At 39.5% G+C, this 20,265-nt stretch overlaps 1 protein-coding gene across 3 annotated transcripts in view; it reads left to right on the top strand.

The window, feature by feature from the left end:
- LOC132815107 (intermembrane lipid transfer protein VPS13B-like) overlaps positions 1–20,265 on the top strand; it is a 945,713-nt gene that overhangs the window by 816,340 nt on the left and 109,108 nt on the right. For 2 of the 3 annotated variants that reach the window (XM_060823876.1, XM_060823875.1), the window contains exons 40-42: positions 5,696–5,892; positions 16,993–17,174; positions 18,619–18,968. In XM_060823876.1, coding sequence (XP_060679859.1) covers positions 5,696–5,892; positions 16,993–17,174; positions 18,619–18,968 — 729 coding nt within the window. The remainder of the gene's footprint in view (positions 1–5,695; positions 5,893–16,992; positions 17,175–18,618; positions 18,969–20,265) is intronic. The other variant, XM_060823877.1, reaches the window with a different exon arrangement.

Raw genomic sequence — 20,265 nt, 5'->3', positions numbered from 1 at the left:
TGTGTCTTCTTAACAAAAGTCAATACTACAACACTGGGCAAGGTTTTTCCTGTGGAGCACTATTTGCTTCTTTCCCAAGAGTGGATTGCATTTACATTTTTAAAATCATGAGTTCCTGCACCTCAGCCATGTGGTTTCTTGTCCATTCTGAAAACTTGGTATTTGCATCCAGTTAAATAATTCAACCCAGGATGAGGGTGGAAGTTCCTGCTGCACTTTTCTGAAGCACTACAAACTTATACTTGCAAACAGAAGTATTGGCTTGGCCTCTAACCTCGCTTCTGCGAAACTGTTAAGCTGAATTGTGTTACAGGTTGAAAGAAGGAGGAAGTATTTGCATGGCTTATCTGGGAAAGCTCAGAGAGGATGGAACAAATGGCCACCTCCTCTGGTTTGTGATTCCATGATACTGCTTCCGGAGTCCAAATTTTCTTTTGACTTTGAAGTTAAATTTTCCATATTGTTTAAGAGAAAATAAGTGAGAAACACTTTGAGATGCTCTTAAAACGAAGACTATAAAAAATCCAACAAGACAGTGGAAGGCTGGTTGGTGACATGATTCTGGTCATGAAATGGGAATTTTACAAACAAACAAATGCATTGTTAAAATGGAAAAACATACAGTTGCGAAAATATGGAAGCTAATGAAACTCAAAATGTTGTTCGTTTGTTTTGGGAGTCATGATTTGGAGATGCCGCTGTTGTGCACTGCCTGATGAAGGAGCAGCGTTCCGAAAACTAGTGCTCCAATTAAACCTATTGGACTATAACCTGGTGTTGTGTAATTTTTAACTTTGTTTTGGGAGGGAAGAGCAAGAGAAGAAATGGGCTGAGACACCTCGATGGCAAGAAATTTAAAATTGAGAATACCAACACTTTGCATTTGTAAAGTGCCTCTAAAGTAGCAGAGGAACATGAAGAAACAAAATTTGACACCAGTCACATGAAATAATAGTACAGGCTTCAGCAAATGGATTATTTATCAAAGTGTCACAATGGAGGAAGTGAGGTGGAAACAAGATGGTTTAGGAAAGAAATTCCGGAACTTAGAGCTTGATGTGGGAGGATAGGGACTGGGAGGCTGTTTAAGAGAGCAGAGAGCCAGCCAAGCCTAGAGATAATGAAAGCATGGATGAGGGATTCAGCACCAAGATGTTCTGAGGGAGGGATGAGGACTCTGCACTATGTTACAGAATAAGTAGACATTTCTGCTGAGGTTGTAGATGTGTGATCGAGAGCTCATCTTAGATGTACTTGCAATTCAGTCAGTGAGGTCATCATTTCAGCAGAATTTCAGTGCAGTATTTAGGTTATTTTCAAGATCAGTTTTGAAGATCAACCATGGTTGATACGCATGTTAGATCAAAAGATTGTGGGAACAAGTCCCACTATGGATTGATTGATCACAGAAATCTAAGTTGACTTTCTACAGCCCAGCTAAGAGACTGCTGCACGATATCGTGAAAATGTAGAAAGTAAGAACAGGAATAGGTTATTCAGCCCAGCAAGCCTGCTTCGTCATTCATCCTGATTGTGGCTGATCCTGTACCACAATGCCATATCCCTTGACACCTATTGCTTGTAGAAATCCTTTGTATCTTAAGCATATTCACTGACTTGGCCTCCACGACCTTCTGTGATAGAGTTTTCCATACCTTCATCACCTAAATGAAGAGATTTCTCCTCAGCTCAGTCCAAAATAGCCGACAGTGTAAGCTGAGACCATGACCCCTTGTTCTGGGCCTCCATGATCAGGGGAATCCAGTCTGGACAGCCTTGTCAGAATTTGATGCGTTTCAATGAGCTACCCTCTCATTTTTCTCAACTCCCAGTGCATACAGGCCCAATTTTTGTTTAAAAGGCAAACGTACTACCCCAGTTTCAGATGCATCCTTTCCAAAATGAGGTCCCACCCTTCCTTTAAAATTTGCAGATCTGTTTTGAAGGAGAGCAGGTTAGTCCTTCACAGTGTCCTGGGAAATGTTTATTCCTTAATCTACAGTGCAAAACCTGATTACCAGTTCATTATACATTGGAGCAATGACTATACTTTGGCTACACTTGGAGCATTGGCTACAAAGTAGTTAGGATGTCCTGAGGTTGTAAAAACCACTATGAAATTCAAACTGTTATTTTGATGGCACAGTGTAGTGATGGCCGGTATCTACTGGGACACTTTTTGACCTGAATATAGTAGTTTTGAAAAATGGACAACTTACTGATATACAAACCTTTTGTCGTGAAACTGGAGGAGCTTTATTTTGTTGCATGTAGCCTGTGCAACCTTTTAAATCAATCTGTTAGCTCATAGTTGGCTGTCAGCTCTGGAGAAATAATGGTCTCCATGGTCTGACTATTTTCTCGTGTTTACAGATCAAATACTGCTGTGTTGAATCAGACACTAATATTGGAATCATAAATCTGCTCTACTGTCAGGGCTACTTTTACTGCTGTAACGTTAAGCCCATGATACTAAAATCTACCTTCAAAATACAATTTGATATAAATCTTAAATGCTTGCAGAGTCGTTCTAACTTTGGGAATTGGCAGAAAACTCAATGATATTGGATCAACTACCCAATTTAAATGTAATGAACAGAAATACCAGTCAGGAATATAATGTGAGGGGTGCATTCTGAGGTAACTCTGAGTGGGATTCAAAGTGGATGCAGCATACAGCAGACAGAACCTTATTGGTGGTATGGGGTTGGGAGGATTATAACAAACGGATATTAGGTAGCTGGGGGAGTGTATGACGAATGAAGTGTATAGTGGGAGCAGTATGTAAAGAATGGCATTTGTAACAGGTGGGTGCACTAGCAGGAGTGTGGATAATGGGCAGGGGTGGGTAACAGGTGGGCTGTGTAACAGGTAAGGTGCTAAAGGTATAACCAATCAGGTTTTGCATGTTTTACATCATCAAATATGTCCTCTTTTTCTGATGGCTCTTGCATCATTTTGTCTTTTTATCTTTCTAGCACAACCTAATTTGCTTGTCCTAATTGCAAAAGGCTGGATTTCTCTCTTCCTTTGGTAGTCCATTCAAATGGTGATGACACTTGCCCATGGCAAGAACTAGCACTTGGTTCGTTTTAGTATTGGGAGGCAATTGCTCTGTTGCTATCATTGTCGTTCTGGTTGACCAGAAAAAAAGATTCTCACTCTCTATCACCTCTCAAGGACACCTTGGAATAATTTACTGATCAATATTCAACTATTTTGCTGTGTTGTGACACCTCTCCTGTGACTGAAAGACTCATGTTAGAGAGCTGGTGATCAATCAGAGGCCAGCAGTACTCCAATTGTACTACAAGGATGTTTGTGGTGTGATGAATTTGGGAGAATCAGATAGGACAAATGCCTCCATTAAGGAGGGACCTCCCTACCACTAACCTCTGCAGGAATATGTGCCGGACTGGGCACTTGGTTTGGTCTTTTGCAGTCACTAGTTAAACTCTAGTACTCCTCTTTCTCAGGAGCAATTGCTTTAAACATCCAGCTGCAGCCAAGACTTTGGTAAACAGCCCAAACTAAAAACTAAAAAGTCTTTTTTTTTCTCAAGACAATTAGGTATTAATTGCTGGACTTATCCCCGCTAAGGCAGGAAGCATGTCAGCATTACATTTGGTCTATAGAACTTGTACCGGAAAGCAAGCAATTCAGCTCAAGGGCTGTGTGTCAGTATTCATGCTGTAGATGAGTTTCCTCACTCCTATTTCATTTTGCCCTAGCAACATACCATTTTAATTCTTCCTCCATTATGTGCTTATCTAAGTTCCTCTCATGTGCTTCTCTGACCTAAGCAATGCTACCTATCTAACTTTTACCTTTAAATTCTTCTTTCTTACTTTAAGAGTCTTGACTTCTGGTTTAGAAGCATTTTCAAAACAGTGTGAGTGGCGCGAGCAAGCTTTTTAATGTTCTTTTCAGTCCGTAGCACAAGGTGAGAATCCTGTGATCTTTGCTGATTAGCCTATGTATGATGATCCCAGATGTTATTACTGGAGTAGTCAGATCACACACTGCAATTCCAGCTTGATATATTTTTAAAATATGTTTGACTTTAAGGATGTTTTTCACCAAAATGCGAATTGCAATGCCTTAGGTTTGGGTTTTACAATGAAACAGAAATGTATTACACAAATGAAATGAAGATAAAATGAATACATCAAATAATTACACAATACACAAATATAATGATTTCAAAATGCATGGTAAAATACAGAACTATTGATCTCCAAAGCACTTCATTACAGCAGTCATACCAGACAGAATTTCCATTTCTTTCACATTTAAATGACGTAATTTTGCTATATTTTTGATTCCTAGTGTTCAGAATCTTAACATGTCTTCCTGGAGACTGCATCCAACTGTGCTTCAACTTTCTCAGCCTCAAACAATCTCTTCAGGTTTTAACCAAATACTTCTGGTTGGAAATCTTTAAACTAAGCTCCTCACACTGAAGTAATTTTTCTCTTAACATCTCTAAATTTTAAACATCCAGCTGCAGCCAAGACTTTGGTCATCAGCCCAAATTGAAAACTAAAATGCCTTTTTTTCCCCCAAAACAAGGGTGTTCTCCTATCCACCCCTAATATTCTAAACTGTAAACTTAATGCAAACCTCCTGGGGTAAGCAAATTTCAGTTAGTCTCTCTGAATGATCTCTCTGGACCAGTTTTAAAAATAAATCATTGTGACTATAGTAATAACTACAAGGGTTGATCATTACACACTTTCAGATACACACTAAACTCATATGCCACTAATTCAAGATTCAAAAATTCATACTAAGTGATGTTAGAATATGTATAAATCAGGGACTGTGTTATGACAAAAAATTGAGTAATTTAAGTCTGTACTGATTGGAATTTAGAAGAATGAGAGGTGACTTTAGTGAAATAGGGACTTAAGGACATAGCTGCTGAAAGGTTGTTTTCCCTTGTGAGAGACTCTAGGAACAGAGGGCATAATCTCAGAGTAAGGGGTTGTCCATCATAGTCGAGAGTGTGGTGCTGGAAAAGCACAATGGGTCAGACAGCATCCGAGGAGCAGGAGAGTCGACATTTTGGGCATAAGCCCTTCATCAGGAATGGCTTCATTGTCATTCCTGATTGAAGAGCTTATGCGAGAAACATCAATTCTCCTGCTCATCGGATGCTGTCTAACTTGTTGTGTTTTTCCGGTACCACACTCTCGACTATGATGTCCAGCATCTGCAGTTCTCACTTTCTCCTAGTTGTCCATTTAATACAGCGACAAAGAAGAATTTCTTCTTCCAGAGGTTAGAGTATCTGTGCAACTCTTTACTGCAGAGGGCTGTCAAGGTTGGATAGTTAACGATATTCAAGGCTGCGATAGACAGATTGTTCTTTATAACTTAATGCATCAAGAGTAATGAGGAAAAGGCAGGAAAATGAAGTTGAAAGTTATCAGATTAACTATGATCTCATTGAATGATGGAGCAGACTTGGTGGGCTGAATGGCTGACTTATGCTCATACATCCTTTGATCTTATCACAGTGATCACACTATGGTCTAGGGTTTAAAGCCTGTCCAGCTTTTATCAGGTAAGTGTAATGTTCAACTCATCTACTGACTGTAAGGGTGTCTCACACACAAACACCAGAACTGATTGCAGCCCACTGGAGACTCATTTTGTAAAGACTAATTCTTGCATGGTGAATTTTGAACAGGTGCCCTGCAGCCTGCAATATTGGGATGAGCTTCAACAACTATTTGTGGATTATCGTGAATTTAGCCTGTCCGAGAGCAAAGCTTGCGAACTGCAGCTTCCTAACGTTACTTTGGCTAATGACCAAAAGGAGCTCATAGCTTCTGATTTGTGGCGAATCGTTCTCAACAGTAACCAAGAAGTTACAGAAGAACTGAGGTGAGCCAACACTGTTTTGACAACTGCCTGTGGAGTGGGCTGATAATGGAATCATGTAAGGAGAGCACTGTTTTGAGTTTTTGTCCTTGATTTGCCGTCCAAGGCCAAATTATGAATGGAGTGAAATTCTTGGTGTTTCAAGGTTATGATCCAAAATTCTGATGCTTGTATCTGACCTTACAGCAAGTCCCATTCACCCATCACTACTCACAGCAACCTAGATTGGCTTCTGTATGTACATTTAAAATTCTTGTGTTTTCATCACTCTCTGGATTTTTCACCTCCCACCCTATAAAACCCTCTGGCCTTACAAGAACTCAGTGCAGCTCCTTCTTTTGATTTCCTTCCATTATTGGTAACTGTATCTTTAACTATTGTGAAGCCACTGAGCTCCATCCTAACATCTGGAATATAATGCTAAGTGTCAGATACTGTCTGTTAATGATTCGGTCAAGCACCTTGAGATATTTTGCTTTGGAGGAGCAGCTATTTTGCAAATTGTTATGGCAAGAGTCAATCTTGAGATGAACTTCAGGCTGCCTCAATTGTTTTTGAGAATGCCTGCATACAAACTCCTACACACTAAAACCATCTGTAACCTGGAACTGAACTGATTATTGAGAAGACTTAAGCAAAGGTCTAAGCGAATGAAGAAGCTAATGTAACACCCCCCCCCCCCCTCTTTAAATGGGAGGGGCGGGTGAGTAGAAGACAGGAAGCTGTAGGCCGGTGAACATGGCTATTTGAAGTTCTTTCTTAAGTATGAGATTGGGAAGTACTTGAAAATTAAAGAGTGTGGCACTGGAAAAGCACAGCCGGTCAGGCAGCATCTGAGGAGCAGGAGAGTCGACATTTCAGGCATAAGCCCTTCATCAGGAATGACGATGAAGCTATTCCTGATGAAGAGCTTCTGCTCCTCGGATGCTGCCTGACTGGCTGTGCTTTTCCAGCCACTCTTCAGAACTGAGATGAGGAGGAATTTCTTCAGCCAGAAGGTGGTTAATCTGTGGAATTAATTGCTGCACAGAGCTGTGGAGGCTATATCATTGAGTGAACTTAAGGCAGAGATGAATAGATTCTTGACTGGTATGGGGATCAAGGGTTATGGGGAGAAAGTAGGAGAATGGAGTTGAGAAACATATCAGCCACAATTGAATGGTGGAGCAGACGTGATGGGCCAAATGGCCTAATTCTGCTTCTATATCTTATCATCTTATGGAAGATAATCTATTAATTGATTTAAATTGTGAATAATGATAAACTGTTTTATGATTATGTTGCAGTTTGGAGGAAAGCTTCCCTCAATGTCTAAGATTTTGCACCTGACTATTAATGTACCTGACCCTGAAAATGCTTCTTGTAATTGCATAGACTAAAAGGACTCTGATCTCCAGCATCTGCAGTCCTCACTTTCTCCAAGTACTTGAAAATGGATGGTAAAATAGGGCTGAGTTGACATGGCTTCGTCAAGGGAGGTCACGTGTGACAAATCTGTTGGATTCTTTGAGGAGGTAACAAAAAAGGGACAGGATCTGTTAGACAAGGGACAGGATCTGTTTGTATTTCCAGAAGGCCTTTGACAAGGTGGCACACAAGAGGCTGCTCAATAACATGAAAATCTATGGTACTGGGTCAAGGTCCTGGCATGAATAGAGAGTTGGTAGAAGGCAGAGAGTGGGATAAAGAGGTCTTCTTTCGAATATTACCTGGTGATGAGTAGAGTTCCGCAGAAGTCTCTGTTGAGACCACAACCATTCACATTATACATGACTGATCTAGAGGAAAGAACTGAGGGCATTCAAGTTATGTTTCAAATGATGCAAAAATAGGTGGAGGGTCAGATAGTATTGAGGAAGTAGGAAGACTACAGAAGAACTTGGACAGATTAGGAGAGTGAGCCAAGAACGGGCAGTTGGAATGCAATGTGGGAGAGTGTGAGGTTAAGCAACTTAGTAGGAAAAATAGAGGGATGGTCTATTTTCTAAATGGGAAAGGCTTTGGAATTCTAAAGCATAAAGAGTACTTGGGAGTCCTAGTTCAGAATTGTCTTAAGGTTAACATGCAGATTCATTTGGCAGTGAGGAAAGCAAATGCAATGTTAGCATTCGTTTCGTGAGGGCTAGAGTACAAGAGCAGGGATGTACTGTTGAGGATGTAAAAGGCTCTGGTTGGACCTCATTTAAAAAATAATGAGCAGTTTTGGATCCTCTACCTGAGGAAGAATGTGCTGATATCGGAGGACATTTCGCAGAGTTTAGAAGAATGTAGAAGAATGGTCCAAGCAATAAAGGAGTTGTCATGTGAGGAGCAGTTGAGGATTCTGGATCTGTATTCAATGGAGTTAAGAAGGATGAGGGGATCGCAATGAAACTTGGAGAATATTGAGAGGTTTGGATAGAGTAAACATAGAGAAGATATTTCCACTAGTAGGAGAGGCGAGAACCAAGGGCACAGCCTCAGAGTGAAGGGATGACTTTTTAGAACTAAGATGAGGAGGAATTTCTTCAGCCAAAAGGTGGTTAATCTGTGGAATTAATTGCTGCACAGAGCCGTGGAGGCCAAGTCATTGAGTGAATCTAAGGCAGAGATAGATACATTCTTGACTGGTATGATGATCAAGGGTTAAGGGGACAAGGGAGGAGAATGGGGAGGTGAGAAGCATATCATCCATGATTGAATGATGGAACAGACTTGATGGGCCAAATGGCCTAATTCTGCTTCTAAATTAGATTAGATTCCCTACAGTGTGGAAACAGGCCCTTCGGCTCAACTAGTCCACACCCAACCTTCCAAAGAGTAACCCACCCAGACCCATTCCCCCTGACTAATGCACTTAACTCTATGGGCAATTTAGCATGACCAATTCACCTAACCTGCACATCTTTGGACTGTGGGAGGAAATGGAGCACCTGATGGAAATGCACGTAGACACGGGGAGAATGTGCAAACTCCACACAGACAGTCACTCGAGGCTGGAATCGAACCTGGGACCCTGGCGCTGCGAAGCAACAGTGCTAACTACTGTGCCACCCAACTCAACTTCGGCATTATAAATACCATAAGTTCTATGTCTTATTATCTTGTAGAAGATAACCTATTAATTGATCTAAATTGTAAATAATGATAAACTGTTTTATGATTATTTTGCAGTTTGGAGGAAAGCTTCCCTCAATGTCTAAGATTTTGCACCTGACTATTAATGTACCTGACCCTGAAAATGCTGCTTGTTATTTTGGATTTGTATAGTCTAAAAGAAAGTATAGAAAGGGATTATTTCCCAGCACTGCTACCTCATACCTTGGTGACTTCACAAAAGTAAAAAGTGAGGTCTGCAGATGCTGGAGATCAGAGCTGAAAATGTGTTGCTGGTTAAAGCACAGCAGGTTAGGCAGCGTCCAAGGAACAGGAAATTCGACGTTTCGGGCCAGAGCCCTTCATCAGGATTCCTGATGAAGGGCTCTGGCCCGAAACGTCGAATTTCCTGTTCCTTGGATGCTGCCTAACCTGCTGTGCTTTAACCAGCAACACATTTTCAGCTCTGACTTCACAAAACACTAGCTTTCCTTGTTCCAGCATCATACAGTGCAGAAAGAGACCTTATGTCAATTGAGTCTTCTTCATTTTAATCGATCTGTCTAAATGCTTTTGTTCATTAATTCACGGGATAGAGGCATTACTGGCTGGGCCAGCATTTATTGCCCCCCCCCTTTAATTCCCTGATGATGTTGCTTGTGAGCTGTCTTCTTAAACTGTTGCAATCCTCGGGGTGAGGGACACTCACAGTACTTTTCAGAAGAGAGTTCCAATACTTCACTCGGGAGCAGTGAAGGAACTTGTAGGTGATAGTGTTCCTACTGCATGTTCTTCTAGGTGGTTGAGTTCTCAGGTTTATGAGATATTGTCTAAAGAGCCTGGTGAGTTGGTGCAGTGCATCCTGTACTCAGTGCATAGAGCTGCTACTGGTGGTGTGGGGAGGGACTAATAGCATCAGCTCAAGGTCCAATCCAGCTGCGACTCGATGTTTAAAATGCTTCAATGTTTTGATTTCTTGAATATTGTTGGAACAGCACTCATCCAGGCATGTGGAGAATACTTCATCACACCCATGACTTGTGCCTTTTAGATGATAGACAACTTTGAGGAGCCAGAAGGTGAGTTACTTGCCACAGAACCCTCAGCCTCTGACTTGCTGTTGTAGCCACAGTAATTGTGTGGCTGTACATTTCAGTTTCTGATCAATGGTCTTCCCCTAAATGTTGCTACTGGGTATTCACTGATATTAATGAATGTTCAGGAGTGATTTTTGGATTCTCCCTTGTTGTAGATGGTCATTGCCTGGCACTTGGTGTGGCATGAATGTAATTTTACACATCAGCCCAAGTGTGAACACTGTCCAGGTCTTGCTACATGTGGAGACAGGCTGCTTCAGTATTTCAGGAGTGGTGAATCGTGCTAAACGTCGTGCAATAATCAAGAAAATTCCCACTTCTAATCTTATGATGGAGGGAAGGCCATTGATGAAGCAGCTGAAGATGGAAGGGTCTAGGACACTCTGAGGAATCCTGCAGAGATGACCTGGAGTTGACAACCACAATCAACTTCCTTTGGGCTTGATATGACCACAACCAGCAGAGAGCTCTCCAATTCTCATTGATTCCAGTTTTACTAGGGCTCTACCTTACCAATTGGCATTAAAGTCAGTTAATTATAAATTCAATATAGCTTCCCAATAATTCTGCAAACCTACTCAGTGACATATACAGAAATTTTGAATTAAAATTCCAGATCTAACAGTTTAAAATTGTTATGTAAAAATATAAAATGTGAAAATTTGGCATGCGTTTGCATAATTTCTCCAAATATATTTATATCAGATCAGCCAAAACAATGAACAGTCTGATAATTGATTTTCCTCAATATTGCAGGTACTTTTGTCTCCATATGAGAAGTCAAATAACAGTTAAGAGAATGTTTTCTGTTACTCTCCCTATGTAAGCTAAATATAGAGTGAGACAGGCCACAGAAGCTGGGATCATGTTGCAAGTTGTGTAAATTCAGCTGATACATCAGTCTTGGCTATAGGGCATTTTACAAACTTTACTACATAAACAAGCGTATGATCTCTGGGTCGAAACTGTGTTATGCTGTGCCCCACAGACTTTAGCGTAAACATATTGCCAGAAGAAAGGGAGACATCTGTAATGGGATTAGAAACCTCTTCCCTCAATACACTTCTTAAGCCATTGTGTACAAAGTTGATGTCCCACCAATGTGCAGAATGAGTATGTACAGTGTAGACATGTGCAAGGCAAAATGGGCATGAAGCCTTTGGAAAAGGTTGCAGAAGAAGTTCCCTGGAACAGTGCCAAGGGTATGGGCCTCAGCAATTTGGTGAGACTGAAGAAACTGCCATTGTTCCTCTTAGAACATTGCAAGTTAAAGGGGCTTGAGTTAAGGAATTCAAAGCCATGCACAATTTTATTGGATAAGCAAAAATAAACTGATAGTGACAGAAGAGTCAGTAACCAGAGGCTAAACCTTTTAGCTGGTTATCAAAAGAACCGGGGGTGTAAAAAAAAGGATTTTAGTTTTAAAATGAGTTAGTTGCTGTGATCTGCAATGGATGGCCTGTAAGGGAGTTGGACGCAAAAGGAAATCGAAGAGCTAATTCAACGAAAAAAATAATTTCTGGGAAGGAGCGGGGGAATGGGACAAATGAGCTGGTGGGTCATCATGAAGTTAATGACCTTGTGTGCTGTGTGTATGCGTAAAGCAGTCTTGTGAACATCTCAGAAGACTATACCAGGCTATGTCCACTGTATTTCAGAAGGAAATCTTATGTCCTTCCCTCCACTCCCATGAAGTGTGTGAAAATGGGAAACTCAGCTGGTTAATGTGGCTTGGGACCAAGAAGTTAGTACTCTTTACATGGCATAGTCAACATTCCAATGGATAATATAGACTAAAGGAAAGAAATAATCATGAAAATTGCATTCCATATAATTGCAGCAGTTACTCAACACAAACTCAAACCATTCCACTTCATCTGGAGATGAAGAAAGTCTGTAATCCTTACTTTTCCCTGGGGCCATCTCTCTCCACCTCATCTGTAGCCCGTAAAGTATTATTACTGAACCAGCTGATTATGCTAAGGATAAAGATATTGTTTCATTTTTGTTAGAAGTGGCCAGACAGATAAAATATTAAACATTTCATGTTTTTATTACTTGTGATCATTTAGATTGAGTGAATTTTCCTTTTTCAGTTAAATTTAGAACACTTTCACAGTTGTAACCAGATGCATAATATGGTAACACATGGCTATTGCTGGTCTCTGAGTTTTCTGGATTTCCCTTCCTAACAGCACTCCGGGTGTACAGACATCACATCATCACATAGACTGCAGAACTTCAACATCACCTTCTCAGGGGCATTTAGAGCCAGGCAGTAAGTGCTGGCATTCTGAGCAATGCCCCATCCCATGAAGAAATAAAGCAAATCTTGCCCTTTGGTCAACATTATATGCTCAGTTTTTGTTTTACTTTTTAAGCTGCTGGAGATGTGAGATAATAACAGTGCGACGAAAGCAGTGGAACAACTGGGAGCTTGGAGATCAACAATCTGTCTCCTTAGTGGGTGATTTATGGATAGACAAGGAAGGAAATAAAATTAACAATACAATTAAGAGGACTAGAATCAAATCAAGTGCAGGATGAAAAATAATGAGAGGGAGATAAACTTAGGATTAAGGCAGAGAAGGATAAAGTAAGAAATGTAGAAACTCATTTACTGTCATTCAGAACAATTTACTACCTGTTGGTAAGAAACTACACAGTTTTGGTGGTTCCCTGAATGAACCAACAGGTAATAGTTAACTAACGTGCAAATGCAACAATTTCTTGAAAGTCACAGGGAGGGTCAGACTGAAGAGCTGTTCCCATGAGGCTAATGCTGGAGCGACACAGTTATTCAATGGTTTGCAATGCTGCAATTTGCAGTTTGTTGGGCTTATTTTCCTTGCCACAAGTTTCTGGATAATTGATGCATAATTAACGTGAGTACTGGTAAACTCCTCATCATTACTCTGGCAGCAAATTTTGGCCAATTGAAAAATATGCTTTCTTTTGGAGTGATGCTGGATTAATTTCTGCTTTATGCATAACAACTCCATTTTCAGAATTAGAAAACATTTTATCTGTTTTAAATTAAGAAGGATGACTTGGCAAAGATAACTTCTGCTTAAGAGATCAGGAATGTGTTTTGAAAGAATGCAGTAACTTAGACATATTGAATTTCCCTGTATGTTCAACTGTTGCTAAGTGACCCCTTTGTTAGATTACAGTACTTAGATCTATTGATACAATGGAAACTTTTAACATCTGTACAGAACAAGCAAACCTCTGGATGTATGTTGTCCTTCTGTTACAAATAGTTAAATGGAGCTATGGATTGTCTCTCTGACTACTTTGCCCTTGATTTATTGTCCTTTTTGGATGTAGTTCTATAAGTATTGAAGTTTGTATGCTCTGTAAGTCATGTTTCTCATACTTCATGTACCTTTGCAACCTGCGACTGGACCCCAGTGCTGAATGTTTGAATGATCAGTGTATGTAACAGGGTGCTTCCAGGTCAGGATTGGAATTTTATTAACTTGATTTTCTCGCCAACAAGCACTCAAGTAGCTTTAGCCTGCACACCACTTTCAGCTGTTTGAAACTATGTTTTTGAATTGCAACCAAAACTCCAAATCAACTTTTGAAGGGAATGTTTGGCCAACTTTTATATTAATAAACTCCAGGGAATAAATACAATTATGTGAAGTCACCCATAAATGCTTTCATAAATGAAAATTATTCTTAAATCCTGTATTTCAAAAAAATGGTATATATTATATATATGCAGGTTGTGTCTTAATCTAAGTGCCATAATGATCATAAGACAGGTAAAAGTACAAAATGCTATTCAGGCTATTAACGAATCAATAGTCTGGAACAAACCACCTGCTACACACATCGTAGCACTCGGTAAATTATTAATTGAGCCGAAACATTCATTCGTCATATTGACCACTTTGTGTAGACCTCTTGGCTTCTGTCTTCAGTTTGCCTTTTTTTCATTTGTGCCTGTGCTCTTAATCCAGGTCTAATTATGTGTTTTTATGAGTTTACATTTTTCTGAGCAGGTTATTGATAAAAACAAGTGTTGCACCTGAAACCTTAAATATGGAAAACATCCATGAAGGCATAACCTAAAACTTTGGGCTAGGGCTTTCAGGAGAGATGTTAGGAATCACTTCTCTACATTTATATAGCACTCCCACTATCTCTTATTTCAGATAACAAAGATGTTTGAAACTGTCTTCCACAAATGTCAGTGGATGCTAGAATAGTTAATTTGAAATTTGGCATTTATTTTTGTTAAGCAAAGATATTAAGGTATATGGGACAAAGGAAAGTATACGGAATTAAGCCACAGATCAGCCATGATCTCATTAAATGACAGAACAGACTTGAGGGGCTACTCCTGTTCCTGTGAAATGCTCAATACCACCCATTGTCTATTATTTATGGCTGACCATCTACATTTTCCATGTCTTTCTTTCCTTCTATCTCTCAAACTATTCTTGTGGTTTTTCTGTCCATTTTTGTCACAATATTACTACCTTTGTGGCTACAACTGGGTGCAATAATTGAAATAAAAAGACCAAATGCTCAGAACACAGCAAATCAGAGAACATCTGTTGTGGGAGAAGGGCAGAGTTAATGTTTCATGTCTTGACCTTTCATCAGCACCATCAACCTGAAACTCTGTTTTTCGCTCTCTACAAATGCCTGCCTGATATGTTGAGGGTCCCGCTATCTTTTATTTAAAATTTCCAACATCTGTTGATCCTGACTTTTTAAAATCATTATAGCAATACTTAATGACCAGATCACTCACCGCTACATGCAATATGCACCACCTTTAATGTAATGGACACTTGACAAGAGAGTTATGAAATGAGATTTAACAATGAGTCACATATTCAGACAGGCAACAAAAAAATTTGTTTAGAGGAATTGTTAACCTAGAAGGGTCTAAAAAGAGTAGACACGTAGCATGGTGAAGAAGTTTAGTGAGAGAATTTGAGTTTATTCTTGCAGTAACAAAGGACCCAACTACCAGCAGTGGTAGTTAAACTGCGTGAGGCCAGAATTGGAGGAGTGCAGTGGTCTCAAAAGGTTATAGAGATTTCAGGTTACAGAGATTTCGGGTTGAGGCCATGGAGGGATTTGAAAACAGGGATTACCATTAGTTAGATTGAGATGTGGCTGGAGTGTGAACCAACACTTGTCAATGAGAACAAAACTATCCATAGTTTCCATTAACCTCTCCTGTATTGTTTTGTCAATATAATTTAGCATTCTATTTAGCATTCTGTAACGTTCCAGATTCTTTAATTCACTCTCAGCTACTCACTGATTGCCAATGTTAGTTGTATTTCATCCTGAGCTCAGTACACATAGTAAATTCCATCCAACACAGATCTCCTAGTTATGAAAAAGTATCTGCAAGATTTCTTTCAATTTTGTTTTTGCTGTGTTATACTTTAATACTGTCTATTAAAGACAACACGCATTTAAACATTGTCGTGAAATGTCTTCTTGATAATATTGCGAAGAATTCTTGAAATCTCCTTTGTGGTATTTTCATATCCAAACTTTGTTACTTAAGTGCTCTGCAGAGTGGCCTTCATTTTTGAGCTCTCTAATCTGACTTTCTTTTGCACCATTTGTTGTTTCTTGCCATCCTCTTACAAGACAGCTCTGTTGTTTGCCTGTACTTTTCATTATTATTCATTGAAAGGATGTGGGCTTCACTGGTTAGATCAACATTTGTTCTCCATCGGTATTTCCTTTAAGAAGTTAGTGGTTAGCTGCCTCCTTGAATCACTGCAGTCCATTTATAGACCGGTATAAGTAGACCAACAACGTAATAAGGGATTTTGATCCAGTCATATTAAAGGACTAGCAATATAATTCCAAGTTGGAATAGTGTCTGGTTTGGAAAGGAATTTGCAAGTATGGTGTTCCTCTGTCTTGTCCTTCTAGATGGTAGTGGTGAGTTTGCAAGGTGCTGTCTAAGGTGCCTTGGTGAATTTCTGTAGTACCTGTACGTCTTATAGATAGTATACACTGCTACCTATGTATGTTGATTGTGGGGGAGTGAATGTAGGTATCGTGTCAATCAGGTAGGATGCTTTATCCTGGATGGTATTCGGTTTCTTGAGTATTGTTAGAGCTGCACTCGTCCAATAAGTATGGATTATACTATCACACTTCTGATATGTGCACTGTGAGTGATGGACAGATTTTGGGGAGTTGGGAGGTAAGTTACTTGCTGCAGTATTCCTGGTTTCTGACTAGCTCTTGTGTCCACTGTGTTTATCTAACTTATCCAGTTCAGTTTCTGGTCAATGGTAACCCCCAGGATGTTGATAAAGAGGTATTTAGAGATGGTAATTCCATTGAACTTGAAGGGATAATGGTTAAATGCTGTCTTGTGGAGATTGTCATTACCTGGCACTTGTGTAGCATGAATGTTACTTGCTACTTGTCAACCCAAACTTGAATATTTCCCAGAGCTTGCTGCATTTGGGCATGAGTTGCTTTAGTATCTGAGGAGTCGCAAGTGGTGATGAACACAATACAACCATTAGCGAATGTCCCTATTTCTGACCTTCTCATGGAGGGAAGGTCATTGTTAAAGCAGCTGAAGATGGTTGCATCTGGGACATTACCCTGTGGAACTCCTGCAAGGATGCCCTGAACTTCAACAACCACTTTATGCCAGATATGAATCCAACTAGCCTTGAAAATACTGAATTTACTTTTATTTGCATACTTTGCCAGTGGCTATAGCCTTAGGAAATTGCCGATTTTCAGGTAATTATTAGCCTGGTGCTGTGAAAATCCTTTGGCACAACTTTGTTTGTTGAGATGTACCTTTAATAAAATAATATATCCATCAAGTTCATTTGTCAAATATTTGGAAAGTACTTCCTTTCACTAATATGTCAGCATAAATGTGACATTTTTTTTTCTCGTGTATTCTCATCAGCAGTGATGGTGAATCTGGCTCACAAAGCGTCTGTGATCAGCTTGTGTCTCCAATGGCATTGGCAGCCTGCACCAGGGTCGATTCATGTTTTGCACCGTGGTTTGTGCCTTCTCTTGGCATCTCATTGCAATTTGCCCAAATTGAGCTTCACCTTTGCCATCACCTGGATCAGCTCGGTAAAGGTACATTACTGAACAAATTTGTTACTTAAATGTTTTCAGTTCTAAGCTAAAGCTTTCCTGTTTTATTCAGAGGAAACCTGTCACAATATATTGAGAGCGTTTTTCTTAAATACAAAAAGAGTAAAGTGTGCTTTCTTGAAAACATATTTTTGATTTTATATAAATAAAGCATGAATCATATTCTGTAAAATACCATGACCTGAGAACGAGAGATTTTTTCAAATATATTGCTTATTTATCTAATACAAATTAATTTGATCCTATATATTAGAGTTTGTGTTAAGTGTTATATATTAAACAATCGACCTAATACAAGGTATGCCTTTATTTCACAATAATTTGCATCAAAGTGTTCCATGTGATTTAGGAAAGGGTTACATTAGGGCTTGAAGAAGAAGAGATTAGTAAGGTAAGCTGATAGGGTGAGACAAAGTAGGTTTATGTCGAGCTTAAACGCCATCTAATATTAGGAGAAAGTGAGGACTGCAGATACTGGAGATCAGAGTCGAGACTGTGGTGCTGGAAAAGCACAGCAGGTCAGGAAGTATCTGAGGAGCTGGGGAATCGATGATTCGTATGCCTGATTAAAGGCTGTTGCCTGAAACATCAATTCTCCTGCTCCCTGGATGCTGCCTGATCTGCTGTGCTTTTCCAGCACCACCATCTTATACTAGTTGACTGGTGTTTCTGTGCTAAAACACTTATTTTCATGGAAACGTGAGTTTTAAATAACGAAATTGATAACATTCATTTGGACTTGAAAATGCATTCTGAGTGCTGAAGATGTGTGCCTGTGATTCACTTTTGCTATTTATTGGGAATTCCCCTCTTTAATCTGAACATAATTTCAATGCCTTTGTTTGTAGTAGTTCGACTTCGCTGATTCTTCTGATTTTAGTCGTTAATACTCCTGAAAATCTAAATTTCTCAGAATCACAGAGCACAAAAGCAGGTTATTTGACCTGTACAATTCTCAAAATGCTTGAAGTTCTCCATAAATCCATTCTAATTTTTTAACCCATTCTGTTTTGAACTTTGGAATAACCATCACAAACTATTGAAGGTATCACTTTAATCCTTCCTATTCAAATTGGGACAATCATTTTACAATTAAATAGACAAAATTAGAATGGTTTTATTTTACCTTAGAGTACCTACCTGATTAAATATCTATTATAAATCGGTGAATAGTTTTAATGTTGCTATTTTATGCAATCCATGAAATTTCTAAAATCTTTGTGTACCTACCTGATTAAATATCTATTATAAATCGGTGAATAGTTTTAATGTTGCTATTTTATGCAATCCATGAAATTTCTAAAATCTTTGTGTACCTACCTGATTAAATATCTATTATAAATCGGTGAATAGTTTTAATGTTACTATTTTATGCAATCCATGAAATTTCTAAAATCTTTGTGTGAAATATGTATTTCATACACAGCACATCCCAGCTGTCTTCAGACATTCATCCCTGATAGAAAGCTACCTGCAGAGCAAGAATACATGATTGTTTCTCTGAAAACTCCAAACGTCTACATGCGGCAATGGTCTGATGGTCCTATCTGCCGAGAACTCCAGTTCTCTGCGATCACCAACTGCAAGCTGCTCGAGTACCGCAATCTAACTATGACCAGCATTTTAAAACCCCTCATTTTTCATGGGCAACTAGCCATCAGCAACAGCCCTATGGAACAGCTGATAGATGGAAATGTGTTTGTTGACCCTGTGTTTATCAGTGCCGGGCAGCACGCAATTCATTCACTGGACACAGCAGTTCGTGCTTGGAGACAGGTATGTTGAAGCATGTGAAATAGTTTAAATGACATCAGCGCTTGTTGTAGTTGACCATTCGGGACTCTGGGACTGGAGTAGGCCATTGTGTCACTGGAGTTTGCTCTGCCATTTAGTGAGACCATGGCTGATTGGCTTCCCAACTCTAATTATTCATCTATGCCCATATCATTTAGAGATCTTGGATAACACAATCTCTCAGATGTCGAATCAGCATATTTTTCATTTTTAATTAAAATGACAGAGGGTTATCTAAGGTCTTGTCAATCAAAATAAAATTAATCTAATAAAAGTACCTCTTTAAGCAATAAGCCCCAAACCTTTTCATTATAAGCTTTTTAAAGAAAGAAACTCATCAGATGAAATGATAGCCTTGTATTCCTCATTGTCAGGATACTCAGGTTCCTCTAGTGTTCATGAGCCTCAGAATACCTCAAACATATTGGAGGATTAACTATGTGAAATGTTTGTTTTCTTTAAAATGTCTTATTTTTATTTGAAACTGCGTTGCCTGAGGTGTACTGAAATACATTGACATGAGGCAGGCATCCAGGACAAAGCATCTATTGCAGTCCCACTCCAGAGACTTGAACTGAACACATAACCTGACACTTCAAAACAGTGCTGGGCAGGTGCTGTGCTGACAGAGGTGGCAGGGTGTTAAACTAGGTTCGTGTCTGCCCTGTCGAGTGGACATAACAATCCAATGGCTCCATGTCAAAGAAGAACAAGGGAGTTATTGAAGATGTTCTGGCCAATTTTCATCCCTTGATAAACTTTGGTGAAAACAGATTCTGTTATTGTTATCTTCCAAGTTGTCAGATTGTTAATATAAAATAAAGGATGCTACTTTAAAGGGTTCGCATGAACAGACTGAACTGAGTGTATATATGAACAAGTCATGAAAGTCCTGGTAGGACAAGTAGGTCAAGTACTTAATAAAACATAAAATATCTTATTTATAAGGGCATAGAGTATGGGAATGAGGAGGTTATGTTGGCCCTTGTATATGGAACCTCAGCTTTAGTATTGAGTTCAGTTTTGGACACCACTCTTTACGAAAGATGTACGGAAGAGGTATATGAGAATGGTCCTGGCAGTGAGAAACTTCAGTTGTGAAAGTAATTTGGAGAAGTTGGAATACGTGGCTTGGAAAGGGTGGATGCTAGGAAAGTGTTTCCGTTAGGTGAGGAGACTAGGACCCGTGGACACAGCATTAAAATTAGAGGGGGTCAATTCAGAACAGAAATGCGGAGACATTTCTTCAGCCAGAGAGTGGTGGGCCTGTGGAATTCAT

This window comes from Hemiscyllium ocellatum, chromosome 4, assembly GCF_020745735.1.
Source record: "Hemiscyllium ocellatum isolate sHemOce1 chromosome 4, sHemOce1.pat.X.cur, whole genome shotgun sequence".
NCBI lineage: Eukaryota > Metazoa > Chordata > Chondrichthyes > Orectolobiformes > Hemiscylliidae > Hemiscyllium > Hemiscyllium ocellatum.
Note: the sequence above shows the minus strand (reverse complement) of the source record. Positions and strands in the feature narration are given on the sequence as shown.